At 31.6% G+C, this 23317-nt stretch overlaps 4 protein-coding genes across 4 annotated transcripts in view; 2 read left to right on the top strand and 2 right to left on the bottom strand.

Annotated features, from left to right (window-relative positions):
• The window catches only part of LOC105179017 (alkane hydroxylase MAH1-like), a gene marked incomplete in the record, with an annotated part of 1732 nt that extends 1564 nt beyond the window's left edge, over positions 1 to 168 (top strand). The window contains 1 exon segment of the mRNA XM_011102600.2: positions 1 to 168. Coding sequence (XP_011100902.1) covers positions 1 to 126 — 126 coding nt within the window.
• A 5896-nt stretch (positions 169 to 6064) lies between these two features.
• LOC105179019 (alkane hydroxylase MAH1-like) lies at positions 6065 to 8122 on the bottom strand. The gene has a single exon (XM_011102601.2). The coding sequence runs from the start codon at positions 7794 to 7796 to the stop codon at positions 6249 to 6251; it is 1548 nt and encodes a 515-aa protein (XP_011100903.1). The 5' UTR covers positions 7797 to 8122; the 3' UTR covers positions 6065 to 6248.
• Positions 8123 to 12372: 4250 nt separating this feature from the next.
• Positions 12373 to 16484, bottom strand: LOC105179020 (small GTPase LIP1). Its single transcript, XM_011102602.2, has 7 exons — positions 15843 to 16484; positions 14973 to 15064; positions 14758 to 14899; positions 14183 to 14487; positions 13747 to 13800; positions 13547 to 13668; positions 12373 to 12734 (listed from the first exon to the last, which is right to left on the bottom strand). Exons 1-7 carry the CDS (start codon positions 15931 to 15933, stop codon positions 12539 to 12541), a joined length of 1002 nt encoding a protein of 333 aa, XP_011100904.1. The 5' UTR covers positions 15934 to 16484; the 3' UTR covers positions 12373 to 12538.
• Positions 16485 to 19902: 3418 nt separating this feature from the next.
• On the top strand, positions 19903 to 23301 carry LOC105179021 (ras-related protein Rab7). The gene is made up of 8 exons (XM_011102603.2): positions 19903 to 20245; positions 20383 to 20409; positions 20761 to 20860; positions 20941 to 21087; positions 21179 to 21259; positions 21853 to 21995; positions 22577 to 22609; positions 22953 to 23301. Exons 1-8 carry the CDS (start codon positions 20193 to 20195, stop codon positions 23023 to 23025), a joined length of 657 nt encoding a protein of 218 aa, XP_011100905.1. The 5' UTR covers positions 19903 to 20192; the 3' UTR covers positions 23026 to 23301.
• Positions 23302 to 23317: the final 16 nt, after the last annotated feature.

The raw sequence follows: 23317 nt of genomic DNA on the forward strand, positions 1-23317 counted from the left end.
GCTGCAGCTATAATCCATAATTACCAAGTTGAGGTGGTGAAGGGGCACATTGTGACCCCTAATGTTTCTGTCATTCTCTACATGAAACATGGCTTGAAGGTTAGGATTAGCAAGAGATGGACTTGAAATTACTATTATTATTAATTATTAATTACTGTGTGATTGCTTCATATGTTGTCATATTCCTATATATATATATATATATATATATATTCACCTAAATTAATATTAGTGAATGGAAAAAAAGCTTAGCCATAATTTTCAATGTATCAATTTGTACTTTTCATGTATGATTGGTATGTAAATTTTCATTTCAAGAATTAGACAAAATTAAATATCGTGCATTTTTACTTTTATGATGATATTTTGTTTCACTTTCTAAATAATAATACAGTAGATGATCAGTTCTTTTAAAACTATTTTACTCAGGAGCATGACCCCATCATACCTTGTAGCTTTCTTCTTATTTTTTTCTTTTTTTTCCTTAACTAAAATCATTTGCCAGCGTTTGATTACTAGAAAAATTTTTAGCATTTAATGATAATTAATTGTTATCATTACAAATATATAATTGTTATGATTACGACAACTACCTAATAGTTATTGGCCGTAGGATTTTTTGTAGTAGATGTTATACTAAAAGAAATTTAACATTTAACTGTACATAATTGTCATGATTAAAATAAATAGTCGTAATATATATTATTAACCACGACACTCAATTGTTGTTGGCTATAGTTTTTCCGTGTGTGACTAAAATATTTATCATGGTCAAGAACAATAACAAAAGTATTTTCCGTTAATGCTCATTAATTGTCATGACATAATTAGTTTTCATGTTGAATAATTTAAATTTTTAGCATTAGATTTTGTTGAATCATAATTAATAATAATTATTATTTATCATAATTTTAATCCGCAACCAATAAAATTATAGTTAACAATAATTTTCTTTTAGTGAAATTTGACCATGATATTTGCTTGAAAGAATACTTTTACATCCCATAAAAAATTCAAACATCGAACAAATTAGTTAAACGAACTTATCTATCAAGATAACGGTGCTGTCATAAGTGGTTGCATATATATATGGTTTGTCAAGACATTATTCTTGTTTGCTCTAATGTTGTCATTTTTTTTTTAAAACAAATGTAAAATAAATCGAAGATATATATATATATATATATATATATTTGTGTGTGTGTGTGTGGATCAAGTGCTAAAGCATATATGACATGTTATTTAATATTTTTCACATTTAATATAGGAGAAATCACTACAAAAAAATTATTACCTTACACTATTAAGTATTATATATTAAAAATCGTTGCAAAACAATATTATTCATCATGGTCAGATAAAATCGATACCCAACTTAGATTTTACAACGATTAATGAACATTTATTATGATTTTATATATTTCTAACATATTTGCTACAGTGTTTATCTATAACAAATGCTTTGACCTTATTTATAGAAACAAAAACAACATTGTACAGTAGTAGTTATTAGTATCTGTTATATTTTTTTTATTTTTAATTATAGTGAAAATTATATCTTTTTAATACGATTCAACCACTGTTCAACTTTTATTACTTTTCTGGTGAAAAGTTGTTGACTTCTAATTGTGTAATGATTATAACGATAATAGCAATCTTAAAAAGTCAAAAAGTAATAGTCTAATAGAAAAGCAATATTAAGAGCATTAATTACTAAAATTTATGGTAAAGTGTGCAGATGGAAATAGCTAGAATTTGTTCAACAAATGGTGCCTAATTGAAATTCTTTGAAAAAAATAGTTATACTTACTACATACAATTGAAACAAAAAAAAAAAAAAAAATGGTCGCAATAATATGATTGGATTGCAAAACATTATTGAAGGGGTGTTCGCAAAAACTTATTGAAGTATTTACGAAATTTTTGTTACGAAATTTTTGTTGAAATAAACAAAAAATGAGTGTCATTTGTGATGATTTTTGCGATTTTTATTTCTATATTGTTTAAATTGAACTTATTTTATTCCAAAATTACAAGTTTCTCCTCACCAATTTTTGCAGCTTATAGCATATTTTAGAATTCTTGGGAAAAAAATGATAGACAAAAAAAAAGCTAGAAACACTTCTTAGAAAAATAAGTAGATATTAGTTTTTCATAAAATTTTAAGAAATTATTTCAAAGTTTTAATGCATACTCACGAGAGATTGGCTTAGGCTGATAACATGCACTTCTAAGATTAATACTCACGAGTTCATTTCTTTCTTTTTTTTTCTGGTTGGCAGGTTTACTAGCGAATGTGGAAAAAATTAATTTTTCGCAAAGGAGTAAATCAAAGCAAGGCCATAATCGGAACATCCGAAACATTTAATAGAGTCTGAATGTTAGAAGGGTCCAAATCAGAAAATGTTCGAGAATGGTATCATTTTGGAGTTCTGGCTTCAATTCATACTATATCACCAAGTTTTTCAAAAATTTCAAACTTCCAGGATGGATTAGTGGGGCGGTCTATAATTCATGGCAAAACAACCCCCACTTGAAAAGAGGAGATGTTTTGGAGTTAAAATTCATATCAACTGCTCTAGAAACAATAGGAAAAAGGTTTCATCTAGTATTTCATTTTATCAAGCTGCAAGAGACTGTATATGGTATCTTTCAACAAATCAAACTACCTCAGGAGAAGCTCCGTTAGTGTCAACCATAAGTGACAATAATATTCCCACCAGAAGAGCTTGGGATTTATGAGTCTGTTTCACCGAGATCGATAAAGTCAAGTATCTATTAAAATTATTTTCACACAAATTAAATGAATCATTCCTGTTAAACTCCATGACAGGAAAAAACACCACATTTGCAGAAAGCATATTTGAGAAAAAGAGAATAAATATAGCAGAACAAACTCCTTGTAATCGAGGCCAGGAGGATGAAGACATACAATATGATGCATGTTGGGCAATGGCATAACCATGCATGCCCTTGCTATGAGAGACAAGAAAAGCCCTTGGTTTGGGACTAAAATTCGGGCACTCAAGAACCTAACTGAAATAGGATAAGGGTAAAAGAAAAGATTTTTACAAGGCAAAGTAAAACCTGCAGAATGTAAAAATTAAAATATGAGACTGTCAACAGAAATGACAAAGGACAACGGTTAAAAAGCTAGTTAGCAATCACTTAGCCGACAAGCCATTATGGCCGACAACTGAAAAAGATTTGAGATGACGGACGCAATGACGTCATCCGAAAAGACAAGAAGATGACGAACGCAATGACGTCATCAACAAACAAGTTGAAGTTCGTGGACGGTTATAAACAAAGGGGCAATGAAGCAAATGGGGATTATTAGAAATTTTCTCTATCTCTTCAAAGCATCATATTTTGTGTTTCCAAAATCTTGTAATTCCCTAACAAGGCAAGTCCTCTATCATATGATAGGCTAAACAGTTGTCTTCTCCAATAGAAGAAATAATATCTATTTAATATTTCATATATGTTCAATAAAAGTAAGGGCTTCTGTTCAACTTTTTTGTCCATAATTCTATTAAATCTCTATATTGGAGTGCTTTTAAGCCCTAAGGTACGAAACAAAATCAGGTTTTATTGTTTGTTACTAAATGGACCAAGTACATGTGGACCATCTATTGCGGTAGTGTGGTTGGAGGAAGTCCGTAAAATCCAGAATATGGAATACCTGAGAATAAGGCGGTCAGAACAGGTATGAATTTAGGAAGGTTAAATTTATTTCGGAAGCATGTTGGGCCTTTCTTGGAGCAGATAATGGACTATGGTTGATTTTTTACTAGAAGGCAAAATGGTCATAAAATAGGCTGAAGGACCAAAATTACGAATATTTGAAAGATACAGGACGAAAATTGCCACCTCGAATGATAAAGGACCAAAATTACCAACCCCTTATAGATACAGGACGAAAACTGCAACATACCTTCTTTTTTTAATATTGTTGGATCTTCAATAAAATTAAGCTTAGATAAAATTTATACCTTAGTTTGACTGTCTCACCATCAGGTATTCAAAGCCCTTGGTTTTACGAACTTCTTCTAACCACACTACAATAATAGATGGTTCATATGTACTTGAGTCCTTCAGAAACAAACAACAACAAATACGGTGAGACGTCTACAATTCACTTAAATCCAAGTAGAACACCAGCAAAGCGAGATGTTGTCCATCTTTTGATTTAAGAGTTCTATTTTCATAAGTATATAAATTAACATAGTTTTGAAATGTCTTTTGGATCTCTCTTAGTTCTTATAAGAATTTTGAGATATCCGGGCTCGAGTTCTTTCTAATCAGTTCCTTTTATCATAACATTAAAGACTGTAGCATTTTAAAAATTTAACCGATCAATCTCTCATTTTCAACCTCGGATCTTGGTGTATTGTAGACGCTCACCGTATTTATTATTGAAGGAGCCAAGTACCTGCAAACAATCTGTTACAAGAGTGTAATGGGAAGAACTCCTTAAAATTGATGGCTTGGAACGGGTGGCAAGATTGTCAAACCAAGGTATGAAGTATATAGAAACTTAATTTTATCTCGAAAATATGTTGGGCTTGACTAAGAGCATATGATAAGACTAAAGAACTTTTATCATAAAAGGTCCAAATGATCAATAAATGGGTTTGAGAACCAAAATTGCTACATTAAAGTTAGAGGATCAAAATTACCAACTCTTTAATAATACATGACCAAAATTGCAAAAAATTACAACTTGAATTGCCACATCATCAAATTCACCGAAAGCCCCAATTTAGGTGGTGACATGATTGATGACGTGGAATTTTTTGATCAAATTGGTCGGAAAAGACTAAAATTTCCATAATTTTTAAAGTTTCATGCCTAAGTTGTAAATTTTAATTTGAACAGGATCAAAATTGTCACCTCTCTTAACTTAAAGGAGTAAAATTGTATTTTTTTTTCCCCCAACATAATTGAACACCCTCTCAATTCAGAGTCAATTTCTTTAATTCCTTTTCATTATGAAAAATCAAAGGCTAAATACATTTTGCACCATTGAATTATGTATGTTGTTGTATTTACTCCATAAAGTGTAAAAGTAACAAAAAATCCCTAAAATACTTTGACATTGACACAGAACAAACATGCCCTTCTCACTTCCTTTTATACTTTTTAGTTTACTCCTTAAAGTATGTTTGATTAAAAATTTTCCCCCATAGTGATTTTGAATTTTACTCAAATTTACTTAAAAAATAATATTTAAATTTATAGCTTTCTATAAATTATGTAATATAAAAAGTATACAAGCTAAATATATGTAAATATATTTTACAAAGTAAATCATTTATGTTAAAAAATATGTAAACATGTGTAAATACATAGTGTATATAATTTTATAAAAAGTATTTTTTTATGTATCTTATAATTTTTTATCAAGTTACATGTATACATAAGTAAAATATATCATATCAGTATTCAAAAAATTATAGAGTATTATATATTAATTATATTCATTTGCATATTCTACCGTGTATATATATATTTGATGTAATATTGTATTGTAATTTATTTTTAAAAAAATATATATATTTATATAACAATACAAGCAAAAATTATATAAATTTCTGACCAATTATATAAAAAATATGAAGATTGTAAATTTATATAGAGTTCATACAAATTCTATATTAATCATAAGAATTATATATTTTGGGTAGCACTTATTCTAAATAATTTTTTTTAATTAATTCAAATTATGTTTTTAGGGAATGATTATAATAAACATATTTTAGGGAGTGTAAATAATAAGAATATATTTATAAAAATTTCATGAGGGAATATTTTGTTACATTTTATAATTTAAGGGGCAAATAAACTTTATGGATAGTTCAGTAATGTAAAATGCATTTATCAACCCGAAGATAAATCAAGATTTTTGAGTCAGGTCTAATCAAAATTGGCTAGTTTATTATATATATTTAAGGAACAAATATACATTTATGCCGGGAGAAGGAATTTGAAGAAGATGGGTTTTGCACCATCTCTTCGTTCAAGATCCCAATTTTCTTCTTCAAGAATTTTAAGAACAAACTAATAAAATTTTTGTCTCTAATTATAACCGTAGCAAATTGTAAGAGCCATAATTCGAAACTAGCAATTCTCCATTCTTGAAACATCACCAAGGACAACTTACACAAATAGATGACAAGGAAATTACTAGGTAGCAAGAAACTAGGAACAAGAAACAACCAACATTTTCAAGCCCCACATACATCTCAATTTTTCTTAGCAGACCATCTATTGGCAACCCTAACCTTCAATCCATTCCTCATGTAGAGGATGATGGAACAATTGGGCAGCACGCGGTGGCCGTCTGCCACGTGAACTTGGTAGTTATGGATTAAGGTGGCGGCCACTGCCTTCACCTGAGCGAAAGCCACATCCTTCCCCAAGCAAGTCCTCGGACCAGCATTGAAAGCCAAGAACTTGTATGAGGGCTCGTGCTTGATCGATCCCCTATCAGAAATCCACCTCTCCGGCTTGAATTCCAAGCAATCCTCGCCCCAAACGGATTCCATCCGTCCCATGGCGTACAATGAGAACATCACTTTCATTGTCGGTTCCACAAAATGCCCGCTCGGAAGGATATCTGGTTCCACCGGCTCCTTATGCTGGAACGGGACTGGTGGATATAGTCGTAGGGCTTCGCAAATTGCTCCATGCATGTAAACCAACTTCTTGGTTTCTTCAACCCCAAACACACGCCACTTTTCACGTTCTCCGGCGGGCAGAAAGGACTTCAGTTCATCCCTGATCCTCTTTTCCACTTCAGCATGTGTCGACACAAGCCATATAAACCATGTCAGAGCAGAACTCGTCGTGTCCCGCCCTGCAATCATTAGATTCAGTATCGTGTCCCTCAAGAACTTGTCATCACATTTCAAATCATGGGTTTGAGTACCATCGTCTCCCACAGTCATGTAAGACGTGAGCAGATCCACACCATCTTCATTTTCACAATCAATCGAAATTCCTCGGCTTCTCATTTCGCCGCGCTTCAGCGCGATATACCTGCCAATGACGCTATCCAAGACTTCACGAGCCTTGCTCAATTTTCTCTCAGATCCAACCCCAAACCACCTCTGAAGTTTCCAAATCTTTTCAGGAACCACATGGCGCATGAATATCGCTTCTTCGGCATCATCTAGGGCTTTCGAGAAAGGAACATCAGGCAAATCAACAGACAAGCATCCAGGATCATAACCAGTAACAAATGTACAAGTTGTATCAAACGTCAACCTCTGGAACAAATCCTGCAAATCGACCACCCGATTTTCCAGGCACACCGTTTCAAGAACTGGAATCAGGCCTTTCTCTACCTTCTCACGGCTGATCTTCGCCAGAAACCGGAGGAAACCATGGTGAGAAATCAGGGCCCTGGCAACCCTTCTCTGGTCCCTCCAGGACTCCGAATCTGCATTGAAAATCCCATCTCCAAGAACATCAAAAATTTCCCTGAACTTGGGGCCTTTCGGGAAATTCTGGAAGTTCGCGCTCATAATGTAGTGAACATTCTCAGGATCAGCAGTCCCCATCATGTCCATATCAGCCAACCAGGGACCCCGGAAATGAAAAGTTCCCCGTCGGGACTTCCCCATAATCTCCGTGCAATTGTCGTGAATCCGGCTCACGTGAAGCAGAAGCGTCGGCAGCATTCCGATCACAGGCCAGTTCCACGCCAGGGCCCTGTAATTCAACCACACCCACAAAGCCATAAACCACATAACTGACAAGAAAAGCTCAATATACACAATTCCCACCATTTTTAAGCAGAAAAAGCACACACGAACACGATGATTAGTGCTCCGAATATCAAATCACTCCACCAACATGCACTGATATTTATACAGATAGATAGGCATATATTTAAGAAGCTGACGCCTGACGGGGTTGGCTGGTTCTTGTGGTTAACCACTGCATTGGCCTTACCTTCTTAATGGCTTTTGGTAGCTGAGATTACATCAACATTTCCATGGAATTATGCTACTATGACCTGCCCACCATAAATTTCCACCTCATTATTATGTCACATACTTGAAAATTTTTGTCTGTTTTCACCAGAAAGTTAAAGGCGGATGCGTTGAGAGTTGGAAAAAAAAACCTCTTCAATTTATTTGCACCATTTCCTGAAACTATCAACTTTGACTAAACTCACTGAGCAAGCGAAAACTTTTGCTTATTTTATGAGTTGTGATGATCGGGACCAAGAAAAGTATTACCAGTAGAGATGAATTCCAATTATTTATGTCGACATGGAATTCATATATATATATATATATATATATATATATATATTTAGGATAAATTACAACGTAATCTATTGAAATTTGTCATAATTATAAATATTTCTTTTATTGTTTAAATAATACATATTTAGGACAATTAACCATGATTAATATTACATTTTTTATAGTGCAACTAGAGGGAAAGAAGAAGAAGAAGAAGAACACAATATTGATGATAATGTGGATAGGTTTTATTTTAAGATTTATTGAATTATAAAATTATTTTTGTATTTTAATGTTGTTCTTTTTGTTTAAAAATAATTAAGTAGTGAATTCTCATTTTCTTTTTTTTTTTTTTTTTGGGAACGACTTGATTATAAAAATATATCATGAATTTCAATCATCAATAATGAATGTATATACGGCAATTACCAATTCTAAATATGTATAACCAAAATAGACCAACCACCTATATATTAATAGGATTGGAATTCTTGACTAAGAGGTTATGTTAGGTATTAACTTCACTTCACCAATTAGGCCACACCGACTAAATTTTGTAGTATTTTCCGTCAATTAATATTATAATTGGTGGAGGACTGATTCTAGTATTTTTATTTAAAAAGATATTAAAATATAAAATTGTAAGCATTTTATTTAACCATAAATTAGACCGATTTTTAGTAGTAGTTTTCTACAACGTAGTTGAACAAATTTGGATGGATATTTTTTATTTGAAATACTAATGTATCTTTTATTTTATGTCACTAATATATTTGCATTACAAATACAAAAAAATATATCATCTATTTTATTTGAGAAAAAATATTATACAAGTGATAGAGCTTATATATACATATATATATATATATATATATTAGTTGAGCGATGAACTATTATTAATAAAGAATAACTCAATTATGATCATTTCTATCAAATATCAATACCTAACTAATACAATTATTACAATCAAATTTCAATCAATACATCAGATAAATAAAATTTAAATACCATCTATTGTAAAATAGAATACCATTCTACACATATAACAAAATTTAAACGCATATATATTGGAAAGAAGGAAAGTTGGTGGAGATATTTCTAATACTATTACCATGCAGTACTAGGCAACCCAGCTTTTTGCGACTTTTGACAGCTAAAAATCTCTTTGGGAATTTATTTAGAGAAACTTACAAATTCTTTAAATTTTGTAAAAAATATTTTTAAATGTTATAAGAATGCTATAATTAGGAAAAATTATTTTCTTAATTCTTTAACTTTACCCATTATGATTTTTAACTTTATAAATATGCCTTTTTTTTTATTATGTCTGTAAGTTTTCAAAATTGACGAGAAATAGCCAAATAAGGATTTTCTACATGATTTTTCCACGAGATTTTAAAAATCAGTCGGAATTTACCCATGTGGCAGGCAATTTATTCAATTGTCGGCAGTTTATACACGTGTACAGCCACGTGTAATACATATGGCCATTATTGTTGACTGGCTATTATTTAAATACGAAAATTCCAAAAAATATATAAAATTTTAAATTTTTAGAATTTAAATGAAAAACCTAAATTAAAAGTACAATATAAAAGTTAAATATATTTTAATAATTATATTATTTACTATAAATAATATTAATTATTTTTTTATATTATTTATAAATTCAAAAAATAAATTTTCTTTAACTTTCTAAATATTTTTTAACTTTCTTTTAAAAACTTAACTTTTTTTTAATTTCTTTAATTACTTTTAATTGAATTAATTAATATTTAATTAACTTTTTTTTAAAAAATTTGCCGGCGACGGTGATTAGAACGCTGCCGTCGTTGCAGAGGCCCTTTACCTCGACGGCCTTCACCACTAGGCGATGCAGGGCATTGCCGTCGCCCCCTGTGTGCTGGTTGCTGGGGGAATGGGGAGGGGAGGGTTGAGAGGTTAATTTTTCTTTAAATAATAAATTTATTTTTATATGTTATAATTATACATATAATATAATTTAAAATTGATTAATTTTTATTCCTTTTAAAATATGTCTTTCGACTCATATCCAAAGCCATATAGGATTAGAAACTTCCAAACATTTTTCAACTCGACAGTCATGTCATTTTTTCGGTTAAAAATTAAAGTTCTGATGATCAGAGGACTATTTGTATTATTTTTGTAACTTACAGGACTAAATAAACAAAAGATATACTTATAAAACTAAAAATAGGAAGTAAAATTAAAGGACGAAAAAATAATTTTTTCATATATAGTTATTCTAATAAATCTTAATGAATTTGAATAAAATAAGATTGAGAAACACATAAAATGCTAATTAACTATAATTTTCGTGATCAACAAATTTAAATAATTTTAAAAACTTGTTACATTTGTTCTTACTTTTATCTTAAATAGGAAGTCTTATTTTAAGAGTTTATAGATAAGCTTCTCTCTCAATTACATTTTTGAGATCTGAATACTTTACAAATATTTCAAACAAGTTAGAAATTCACCCAACAATGTCTAGGCCATGTTTCGTTTTGTTTTCGTTTTTAATTTTCAGTAAAAAAAAAAATGTTTATTTTTGTATTTTTGTTGTGAAAATGAGACATGTATATGTTTGGATTAGTTGATAAAATTGTATTATATAATATTAGTAGTGTCAAAAATATATTTTCGTATTTGATTAAAATGAAAGTTTTATTTTTTTACGATATATTACATTGCCATTTCTTGATGTTAAACTAAAATATTACACTAACACTCTATGTCTTTTATAAAAGGGATAATTACATTTACACTTCTTGATCTATGGCTTGTTTAAACAAACCATCCCTATTTTTTGGATAATTACACATACACCCACTAAAATATCATTATCACTTACACAAACTACCCTTTACCTTTTTGAAATATTACATAAACACCCCCTAAAAATGTTAGGATTATTATACAGACTATCCCTACTTTTTGACTGTCATGATAGTTTCTGTAATTATGCAAAAATAGGTGTGGTTTGTGTAAATAGACCATAGGTCAAGGGATGTAAATATAATTATTTCTTTATAAAATGACAGCTACAATGTCAGAGGAGTGTTAGTATTATTTTTTAATGGGTATTTGTGTAAGCTTTATTTTTTAATAGAATTATAGTTGTAGTTACAACTATAATTTGAGGGATGTATCGTAATAAAAGGCAAGTTGTTACAATGTAATTTACCTTATCTTTTATTGTAAGTGATGTTAAATCAAATATTATAGTTAAGTTTTTTATTAATTTAAAAAATATATGTTTGTTAATGTATAACAAAAATAATGATAGTAAAATATTTTTATTTTTATTATTATTTCAACAATAAAAAACTGAAAATGAAAAGAAACCAACCAGGGCATTAAAGTTCCTCATTCCCAGTAAATTATTATTTGCCATTTAGTCCATTTATTTGTTTTCAGGTGGCATCTCTGTATTTTATATCTATAGATATGTTTTAATACATTGCAGAATTAAAGTGACAATTGGACTGTCGAGGCCTAGGAATAGAGACTACAAATCTACACAGCTAAGAAAGGAAAATTAGAGATCTACAAGTAAGAATAACAACTTATTTGACCAAACACAGATATACTTTCTAAATTTTATTATTCTAAGTTATAGGTTTAAATGAATGCCATTAATGCCTGAATTATTGTCCAACATTAATAGTAAGATTACATCTATTTTATTAATAATTGTAATAGTTATTAATTAATCATAAATATTTGATATTGATAATTAGTATATTAATCATTATAATCAATAATGAGTGAAATTATGATATAATTGTATGAATTTGCTCAAAAAAGGGGGGAAAAATTAAACAAAAATCACTTGCTCATATGGAAATTATTTTTCCTTCTGGGCCGAATTGTTGCTTTGTAATTTTGTGAATTATCCTCATTTTCGCCCCCAAAAAAATGGTTATTGCCAATGGCTAGCCCTGCAAAGAGTCCTATTTTCAACTGAAATTGGCAAGAATAGGGACAATCAAATGGTCTAACGATGACATCTTATTCCTGTGAGAGATATGTCAGGGACATGAGTCTCAAGAGGGAGGTGGAGAACTAGCTTTGATCTTCCGTTTTTAAAAAACAAAGAAAGAAACTTTGCCATAATATACGAGTATTTGTCATCCAGATGTATTATAACCCAGAAATGGTATGGGGATAGAGAAATATGAAACATAAAAGCACATATACACTGCAGTTGAACAAGTTCCCAATGAAGCAAAAGAAAAAGCTGATTGTGAGGATCAGACGTTAATGTCCATGCGCCTTGATCTTGCGCTGGCGATATCATGGGAACTCGTCAAAGCAAATCTTGGGATGTTGTAGTTCTCTGGTGTTGACATGGGCCGCTGCGGATAAAGTGTGGGAGGTGGTGTCAGGTTGCGCTGAGCCGGAAGGGGATGAAGCGTGGTATGCTTGTATGGATGGTTGTTTATCAGGCTGAAATCAGCAAAAGATTAAGTAAGAAAAATGGTACAAAAGTGAAAATGATAACTATAGTTACACTAACGTCTCTTGAGGTTTTCGGCACTTTACCGCCTGTAGTTATAGTTTACATTACAGATTACAAAAGTGAATGGCCAAGGGAATCTACAAGGTAAAACATGACCAATGGATATGTCTGAAAATTTTCAAACTCGATGGGTTTTTGATGTAATACATACAAACTTCATGGGATCTAAAATGAATTATACCCAAACATGACACTTCAGTTTGTCTTTCTCTCCCACCTCAAACAAAAGTTAAGGTGAGTTCACAATTCAAGATTTTGAATTCCATGGAAACTTCACATTTTAGTTTATTAAAGTTCGAAGTCCCCGTTAGAGTATTCAACTATTCATGCTTCTAGAAAATAAGGGGGACTTTGAATGGGATCAAAATTCCCAATAATGTGATCTAATAGGACTAAAATACCTTCCCCTCAAACAGGAATAGTGTTTTAAGGTATACCGACTACACAAGAAGAATGGACACACTAAGACCATCTAGATTTTCTTGGGTCTATTAGAAAGAAGCTCTAAGAATACAAGGAATACCTGTTTCATTAAAAGAAGCAACAAAATTTTAGGGGTAATTATAGCGCCCTCCCCTGAGTTTGGTTTAATTACAGGTAGAACCCCTCACGTTTGTAGAATAGAATCCGGATCTTTAGAGTTTATTTCTTGTTGTATGCATAAATAATGCACTTATGTATAATTAGAGAAAAGCGCTATCAGAAAAAAGATTCCTCAGCAGTGTACTGTATTTCATACCTTGGACTTTGATAAAGCTGGTCGTCATCGCTTGAAATTTCATTTGATTGTTGCAACGGCCGGTTAATTGACCATGAGCTTGCACCAGGCAATTCATCTGAGAAGTACCTTCTCCTGATTAACTACACCAAATTCATGGCTCATTTAGATGATAAGCTACAACAAATATAAGCAGGGATGTGGGAGGAAAATAAACCGACCGTTTGAAAAAATTTTATCAGCGTTTCCTTGTCATATCTTGCTTCCTTGGCAGCCTAATTCAAGAAACAGAAACTCAACAACTGGTGGATATCTGCAACTAATACAACATCTTTCATCTTTGAAAACTGTGAACGAATTAATTTGAGTTAAAACAGCATCAAATAAGAAATGTCATTTTGCATTTATTAATTTTTTATGAAAGGAGTTCCCAGTAGTAAATGTCGGCTGAAAATCAATGTTATAGCTTATCAAAAGTTTAGCTACTTAGTGTTAAGAGTAGGATATTCCGGTGGAAATATGACCACCTTTGATTTATTGATACTTTTCAATTTCCATACCATTCTGAGACCTAAATAGAATTAGTTAGAAGCTTAGCCCCTCTGGGACTTGTCATGAAGCTCTTGAAATCAATGCAGAGGAAAATATCGAACTTACTGCTAGAAGGCCTCCAGCACTAGGAAAACTCTCAGTTAAAGGAAGTTCCTCACTAGAAGGAAGTAAACCCTGCTTTTCAACCCACTGGCGAGCTATATCAACAAGATTACCGCTGCTCCCTCGTGTGACTTCTTTCGAAGCAATATCAACTTTATTTCCTATAACAATGTATGGGACAGGAAGGCCGCAAGGCCCTGCAGATGCTAAAGGAGCTGAGAATGTCCCTTTTGCTGCAATCTCAGCAGCCCACTTCTGCAAGCTAGTTTTTGTTCTTCTTTGAGAAAGGTCGTGGACAAAGATAACACCTAATAATCCAATTTCATTCCAGAAAAAGAAGAAAAAGGACATAAATGAAGATCTTATATTTAAATGTATAACAATTCAAAACTCAACTAGGATGAAGTAAACAGAAAATTAGTATGAAAGGACTATTTTGACGAGTAATTGATGCATAATGGATAGAAATTTCAGCCTCATATCGATGGGGAGAAATACAAAGGCACAAATTACTCATGGAAGAGAGAGTTTCATTTGATTTAAATAGATTCTTATTGAATGAAAAGCAGATTATTTACCATTAATTTGATTATAGAAGAGAGACCGGCAATCTTTGTATCTTTCATGTCCTGATATATCCCAGAGTTCAACAAAAAATTCTCTTTCTGTGTCACCTTTGACGCTATTTGATGAGCTTCCAGAACTTCCATAAGTAATATGCTGCGAAGAAACAATAATAAGAAATCAACTTCATCCTACTAAGTCATTTTAAGAATACGGATACACCTATTACCTTCACAGCAACAGTACAGCCAATTGTTGGAGGAGGACGAGCAATGGAAGAACCTCTCATAATCAGATGAACTAGAGAAGTTTTCCCGACACCTAAAAGAACAAAGCAACTAGCATGAGTTTGATAATATGTACTGAAACCTCAGTCAAATCAACGGAATTCAGCAAACGAAGATAGACACCATATTACAGCACTCAAAACCGAGCATCTACTAAAGATCAAGTCCAACAAGGTAGACACCTTATAGCAGTTAGGCTAAGTTTTTGTAAGAGAGTCCATGCAGCAAGACAAGATGAATCCTTAACAGAAATAACTCAATATCACCTCCTCAACACTACCACTCTTTGCAGCCGAAATCCCAATTAACTGAAATCTAACCTGATCAGAGGAACAGGTTATTCATATATATATATATATATATATATATATATATATATATATATATATATATATATATATATATATATATATATATATATATATATATATATATATATGTATTACCTCCAATGACTGCAATTGCATTAAACCTGTGCTAAGCTATATAAAATCAAAGTTCAAATAATTATTTCTAATACTCAATGAATTACAACATGGAAGTAGCCGGGCCCAATCAACAGTATGGACCTGTAGTTGCCTTCATCCAGAAATTCACAGTACTTAAATACTTTACTACATGAAACAATGCATATAGTGTTCCATTAAAACCTTAAAATAAATCTGAGAAATAACGCATCCATTAAAAAATGAGCTAACTTAAAGAACATCCGTCAACTAACAAAACAAGAAGTAGAGACATCAATAATCAAAACAAGCAAACACAGTGACGAGAAACTGAGAAAATGAGCTCCTGAAACAGCATTGACTTACCTGAGTCCCCAACAACAAGCACTCTAACCTGTCCACAAGGAGGCCCACCATTCTGCTCTTTGTTCTCCCTTTCTCTTCCCCTCCAGAACATTTCTCTCCCTGCTCCAGATAAACAGTAATCTCTCCTCCAAGAAAATCTCAAAAAACAACCAAAAAAATATTCACCTCAGTACTAACACAAGTCCCATCAAGAAACACAACAAATCTCCACCAAAACCAGCACTTTCTGAAATGGGTTCTTCCAATTTCTACCCAAAACCCATGTCATACCAGCTTTGCGATGCCCCCACAAGATTCAAAAAGGGAACACAAATGGGGCACAATCTTTAACAATTTCAATGGGACGCGCTTGACTCCGAGTATAATTACTCACTTTCCCGACTGATTCCACAAAAAATAATCGTATTTTTCAGCTTAATATGGTGAAAATCCACAAGGGTTTATGCAAAAAATTGCGGTTCTTCCCTCTCAGCTTACAATTATCGAAGAGGCACCAAACTTCCAACTATATCAATTTTTGTTTCCTGAAAATCTTAGATCACTTATGTGTAAGTACGCGGAGAGAATCAAACAGCTGATCTGAATTGGCAATTAAACTATTTAGTTTTGATCAGACATGATTTTGATTCATGCGGCATTAGCAATGGGCTAACTTACCTTTATCCTCCCATTTTATTAGTTCCCATATTTTATGAAATTTTTATTTTAATCCCATTTTGTTAATTTTTAAGTTAGTGCTTCATAATTTTTATCGTTAATTTTTAAAGATAAAAGTGATCAAATATTAGACTAACACATCGGCTCTAATAGTATGGGGTTTAGTCCTCAAACTTGATGGTCCACGGAGTCTCATATATGGGATGACTGTATTTAAGTTCTGGTAAAAAATGACAATATTCTGATGTGGTTATTATAAGTCTTGTTCCAATGCAATCAGAATATGTATGAAAATTGGTAAGTTCCAAAAAATGATCAAATAGGAAAATATTTTTCTATGTTGATCAAGTGGAAAAACATAATCAGAATAATAAGCATAAATGTGAAGTTCAGGATGGGAACCGATGACCAATTCCATACCCTAGCCAATGAAAGGACCGTACCTATATGACACTCGGTAATCTTAAGGTTCACGCCATTTTCACCTATTTTCTAGTGTCATGGCCATTGTTAAACGACCACCATTGTGGCGGGTGCTTTCGTATTAATTCTAGAATGAATGAAAGTTTAAATTAATTCGAGAGATTAAATGATGTGATCATTTAAATGGGAGAACCCATGTGATGAGAAACCCAAGATTTAATTAATGAGATTAATTACATTTGAGTTAGGTCTAATTAATTTGATAAGATCAACTTTAATTGTAGGATCAATTAATTAGATTTTTTACTTGGTAATTTAATGAGATTAAATAAATCGGATTAGGCTCAATTATTTTATGGATTAATTAATTGGGCTATGGGCTAGGATTTATTTGATAAGATCAAATAAATTCCATTTAGGCTTTCAAGAATTTATTGGATCAATTTTATGGAGGTCCAAGTTTATGTGTTTAATTTATTTTTGAATTAAGACCAATAGGATATATACATAGCCCTAGCTTGAATATATATATATTTATATGTGATATATATATATATATGAGGTTGTATGGATGAGGTAGTTATTACTTAAGTACTTATGGTACTAGTAGGTAGTGTACTGGGGACATACATTATACCTATTTTTTACTTCACATGCAATGTATACATGTATACATACGATAAGTACATGAGATGTCTCTTATGTTTGTGCATGATACATAGACTTGTATATATATAATTTTGCATATGATACAAAAGGCAATACTGCTCCCACACTTATCATCTGGACAACTCTCTTCTCTCTCTTTTTCTCTCTGTTCAACACTATGTATTGCTCTATCCGTAGAGTACATTGAATGTAAAAAAATGGCTATAACAGAGTTTCTCTTATTTGTATTAACAACTACTCTAGAAGGAATATTTTTATGGTGCTAACGATTTAATAACTATCTTTGTAGTTCCAGAATATTTCAGTTTATGCTCCAACCTATTATTTGGATATACCAAGAAAGATGTACAATTTAATGAGACTACTATGAAATATTTACTCATAGGTGAGGCAAGCTCTTCTATTCTGGTTCATGGTTTCTCTTGGCTATATGGTTTATCCGAGGGAGAGATCGAGCTTCAAGAAATAGTGAATGGTCTTATCAATACACAAATGTATAACTCCCTAGGAATTTCAATTGCGCTCATATTAATCATTGTAGGAATTGAGTTGTAACAACAACTACGAGACAGATTTTACGAGATGGATGAACTAAGGAATGACTTATCTAGACAAGTCTATTAACATCACCGGACCAAAAGAAGGGCTGATGAACTGGAGAATAAAAATTCAAAGCTTTGATGAGAGATAGAAGCCTTGAAAACTGAACACAAAGTTGAAGTAGAACAATTTGAACAAGAAAACCAACAACTTTGCAATGAAATAGTCCACCTCAGCGAGACTATTGATCAATTTGTTGAGATGGTTCTTGAAAAATCGAAGGAGGATCCTGAAAAAGATCCAATGGAATATCCAGACGAGTATGACGAGCTGACTGATGGTAGCGTTATTAACTGAAAGGTGTATCCTGTGACGAGTTGTTACTATACAACTCGGATGAGCCAATTTACTGCTTTCGTTTATTCAATAATTTAATATTAAAAGATTCATTGATTATGATATATACACATAAGTATATATATATATATATGTGCTCAATGAATGTGATGATTTATCTTAGTCCATTTTCTATATAATACTTAAATCAGTGTTGTGATTTTTTTTCCAACAATTAAAATAGGAATTCAAGGAGGAAGGGATCTTCTAATCATAACGTGTGAAGTATGTTTAGATTGCAAGTTCCTGATTTCTTCCCCGTAAGAAATGAAAGAAGATTTATATCCCACATTTTTTAGCTAAAACAACTTACCTTGAGCTTAAATACTTTGAGAGTTTAATCATAATCTTCATTTACACCATCATAATTAATTAGTGAATAACATGATTAATCATCCACTATGAAAGTTAATATTTAATATTATCTTAATTAGCCAATTAATTACATTCTTAATCATTATTAACCCCAATGGAGTTTCACTTTTGATTTTGATGAGTTCAAAGTTTGAATATCCAAAGTTGAGAGATGAGATGTTGTTGACTACACCTTAAAAATCAACAACAACAATAATAATAAATATAATAAAACCTCTCTTTCACCAGCAGAACTTTCCAGCCTTTTCAACCACATGACTTGTGAACTCACAAGAAAAGTTATTACAACCTTTTCCCCTCATCAAAATAAAATTATAGATTCACATGAAAGACCAACACTTCACATCCAAACCTAAACATACATACACCATTTATTGATTCTAAATCCAAAAAAATAAAATAATTATGAACAATGACTTCTCACGTGTACGTTAGATTATGGTGGTGTAATAATTTGTGAACTAATTATTTTTGTGAATTAGAGTTCCTTCTAATTAATATCTTTATAACAAGAATGTCAGAACCAACTCGTTGATTAAATAACATTAATTATTTTAATTACAATTCCCTTATTATTTTTTCTTTTCTAAAAAGAAAAAACTGCATGCATACACATTCTGGAATTTGACCATTCTAAATACTTCAAATTTTTTTGCCTCAAAAAATTAAGGATAGATTACGAGGGACTATTTTGAAATTTATCGTAATTACAAGTACCTAATAAAATTAACGATTGTCTAACAAATACTCTTTCATGACAACCTATTGTAGGGGGTATTTGTTAGGCAGTCGTTAATCATAGGAGGTATTTATTATTTTTCAAATAATAAAGAGTATTTGTAATTATGATCAATTTTAGGAGATTTTATTATTTACTAAAAAATTAAAGAAATAAAAAATACGAAGAAGAAAGAAAAACGCGCATACACATAGACATGGGCTTGTAAGAATTATAAAGCAAAAGTAGTGGAACACCACTTGAAGTCTTGAGCAACAAAGAACCACAGATTTCAACCTCCTTCAAACTTTCTAGACACCCAACCAAACATGGTCTCCACGATGTCTCAACCTGCTGCTACAACTTCTCTACAAGTCAATAACTTAAACTTCCAAACCCTTCCAGAGTCCAGCTTCTGATTATTCCATGTTTGCCTTAATTTAAGCAGAAACTTATAGCTAGCTTATCGATCAGCTATCAGATAATCATAGCTAGCAGCAGCAGCTTAACATAATCAACTTAACCAGTACTTCCTGTCAGAATTTTTTGGGCTTCAAGTAATTTCAGCTTCCATGACTATGCCAAAGAGAAGTTTGCTCAAGATTATTCTCCTTGGAGACAGTGGGTATGTTTTGTGTTTTTTCTTACATCTAAAGGGCTTGTTCTGACAATCTTGAATTATCAATATTAGTTATGATCATGTGTTTTCTAGGTTATTTTTCGATTTTTTTAATGTTGATGATGATTAATGTAATTTCTCAGGGTGGGGAAAACATCCTTGATGAACCAGTATCCTTTGATAGTTTACACTTGTATCACAGAAATATCATCAACTTTTGCTTGCTCGTTTGTTGTTATTACATGCAATTTTCTTGGTAAGTTAACTCAGAAAACGCGTAAAAAGGGCTATCCCATCAAGTTTTCCTTAGCGTCAGCATGCAGCATGAAAGCACGTTAGAGAAGTCAGGACATTATTTTTAGCGAAAAATCTCTGACACGAGAGTTGAGTCGCAGAAAAAAACAGCTTATAAGCTAATATACTACGTATATCTACAATGAAAAGAGTCGTATGTTCAAATTTCGTGCTGCACTATTTTATATAGCTCGATTCTTGTACTCCGTTGACCATTATTTTACCAGATATTTACACAAAAAATTCAGACCGCAGTATAAAGCAACAATCGGAGCTGATTTTGTCACCAAAGAACTGCAGATTGATGACAAATTGGTAACATTGCAAGTAAGTCAGCAGCATCATCAATTACTGTTCTATATATACATCGCAATGATCTGTACTTATAGGCATATAAGGTCGAACAGATATGGGATACAGCGGGGCAAGAACGGTTTCAGAGCCTGGGCGTGGCGTTCTACAGAGGGGCAGATTGCTGCATTCTCGTCTACGATGTTAATGTACTCAAATCATTCGAGACACTTCAAAATTGGCATGAAGAATTTCTGAAACAGGTCCCTCATCACCATAATTAGCTATGATTAATTCTTTATTTTTGAATAAGTTCCCCCAAAAGTTATATGATTCTTGAAAATTATACCGCAGGTAGATCCTGCAAATCCTGAGACGTTCCCGTTTGTACTCATAGGAAATAAGGTAGACATAGATGGTGGAAACAGTCGCGTGGTAAGCGCATCATACGTACTACAAATATATATACATTGCAAATTACATTTTTTATCGAAATTTTTAAGTTAAATTATAACGAGCTCTCCTTATACTTGGCGTAATTACGAGTATTTCTTGTTGTTTGTGAAATTGCGTATATCTTGATTTTAATGGCCGTCCAAAAAAACTAACCCAATCCCATAGTCTACATTAGCATTTTATTCATTTTTTGTGGTAAACTGATCAAAATGTCCTTATAGACTATGAATTATAATTTTATTATTTTTAAAATTTTTCTCATTCTTTTTTTGTAGACAAATTCGCCAATTTTTTTTAATAGTTATTCAAAATTTTCCAACTACCTCATCGGATTTTTTTTTTAAATTTTCTATTTTTCTAAAAAGAATATACTAAGATCAAAGTCGATAATTTCAAGCATCCATTTAAGGATTACATAATTTCATAAAATAACAAGAATTTCGATAATATTTTCAAATAACGAGAAATTATTTATAAATATAGCAAATTTTAAGAAAACTTGTTGTGATTTACCCAAATTTTTATTGCTCTTTTTTGTAAGTTAAAAAATGTGTATATATTTGGTGTGGTAGGTATCGGAGAAAACGGCGAGAGAGTGGTGCATTTCCAAGGGCAACATACCTTACTTTGAGACATCGGCAAAAGAAGACTACAATGTCGATGCTGCATTCTTCGGTGCAGCCGAAACTGCACTCGCCACTGAGCCAATAAACATGTAAGTCATAGAATATAATAGAAGCCAAAAAATTTAAAAATAATATTATATTTATACTCCCTAATTTATGATTTATTTACACAATTCATCTCTATCTTTTGAATAATTACACATATATCCACAAAAGCGTCAACATAATTTTTGCAAACTACCCCTACTCTTAAAATTACACATATACCCCCAAAACTATCAACATTGTTACATGAATTACTATTGTTTTTTTACTATCAAGGGTGGTTTTTATAATTATACAAAAGGCATGGGTGATTTTTATGAATACATCATAGATGAAGAGTGTAAATGTGAATCAAATATAAAGATACAAATATATTTCATGGTTCCCAAGTTGAAATAAAATCATGTAAGAGATTTAGTAAAATATGATAAAATTACAAATATGTCCTTTTATGATAAAGATATATCATGAATAGCAGACAAATAACGAATGCATAAAAGTTGGGGCAAAGTGTAATATTGGTGAGGCTCGACGTTCTGACAAACCTGTTGATTCTTAAAATCTACGTGTACATTTAATTTTGAAAACATCAAGTTATTTCTCATGCGATATTTTTCTGTTTCAGATGGCAACTAGATGAGGAAATGCCTTCCCACTGGTGAGCATGCATGCAATTGAACTCTCAACTCTCCCATAAAATAGAATACAAGTTAATGTAATTTATTCTATTTATAATATTATAAATGAGCAAATTACTTCATATAATAAAAAAAATAACAATTTACCCCCTGTACTTTTCAAAATAAAGTTCACTATGTAAGGAGGTAAATTTCTGCATTTTAAAAAATACAGGAAAGTAATTTACTATTTTCTTTTTTTATAGGGAGTAATTTTTATGTTTGCAATACTGTAGGGGATTGTTTGCATTTTTTTCAAATAAAATAGGTGATGTGATGGAAAAGGCTCATAAACTCACTGTATATCTCTTGGTGTTTGTGCAGTGATCTTCAAAGAATTCCAGAGTCAATCTCTGGAACTGATCAGCCAAGAGGAGGAAGGGGATGTGCTTGCTGATAAATTATTAACATCTAATTGCTAGGGTTACATGCAATTTCCTGTCATTTAATGATGAGAAATGAGTGAAAAAAAAAATTCTATAAAAAATAAATAAATTATCTTCTATATTTTGAAAAATGAAGCAAATTATCTCATATCTAAATCGTTGATAAGCGATAATTTGCTATTCATTTTACAGGAAAAATTTTGCTCATTTCTCATATTGTATGAGTAAATTGTATTTAACTCAAGATATAACACGACAACTGTTCACTAGTGAACTAATTTATGTATTTTTCTCAATTGTTTG

The sequence above is a fragment of the Sesamum indicum genome, unplaced genomic scaffold, assembly GCF_000512975.1.
Source record: "Sesamum indicum cultivar Zhongzhi No. 13 unplaced genomic scaffold, S_indicum_v1.0 scaffold00120, whole genome shotgun sequence".
Taxonomy (NCBI): domain Eukaryota; kingdom Viridiplantae; phylum Streptophyta; class Magnoliopsida; order Lamiales; family Pedaliaceae; genus Sesamum; species Sesamum indicum.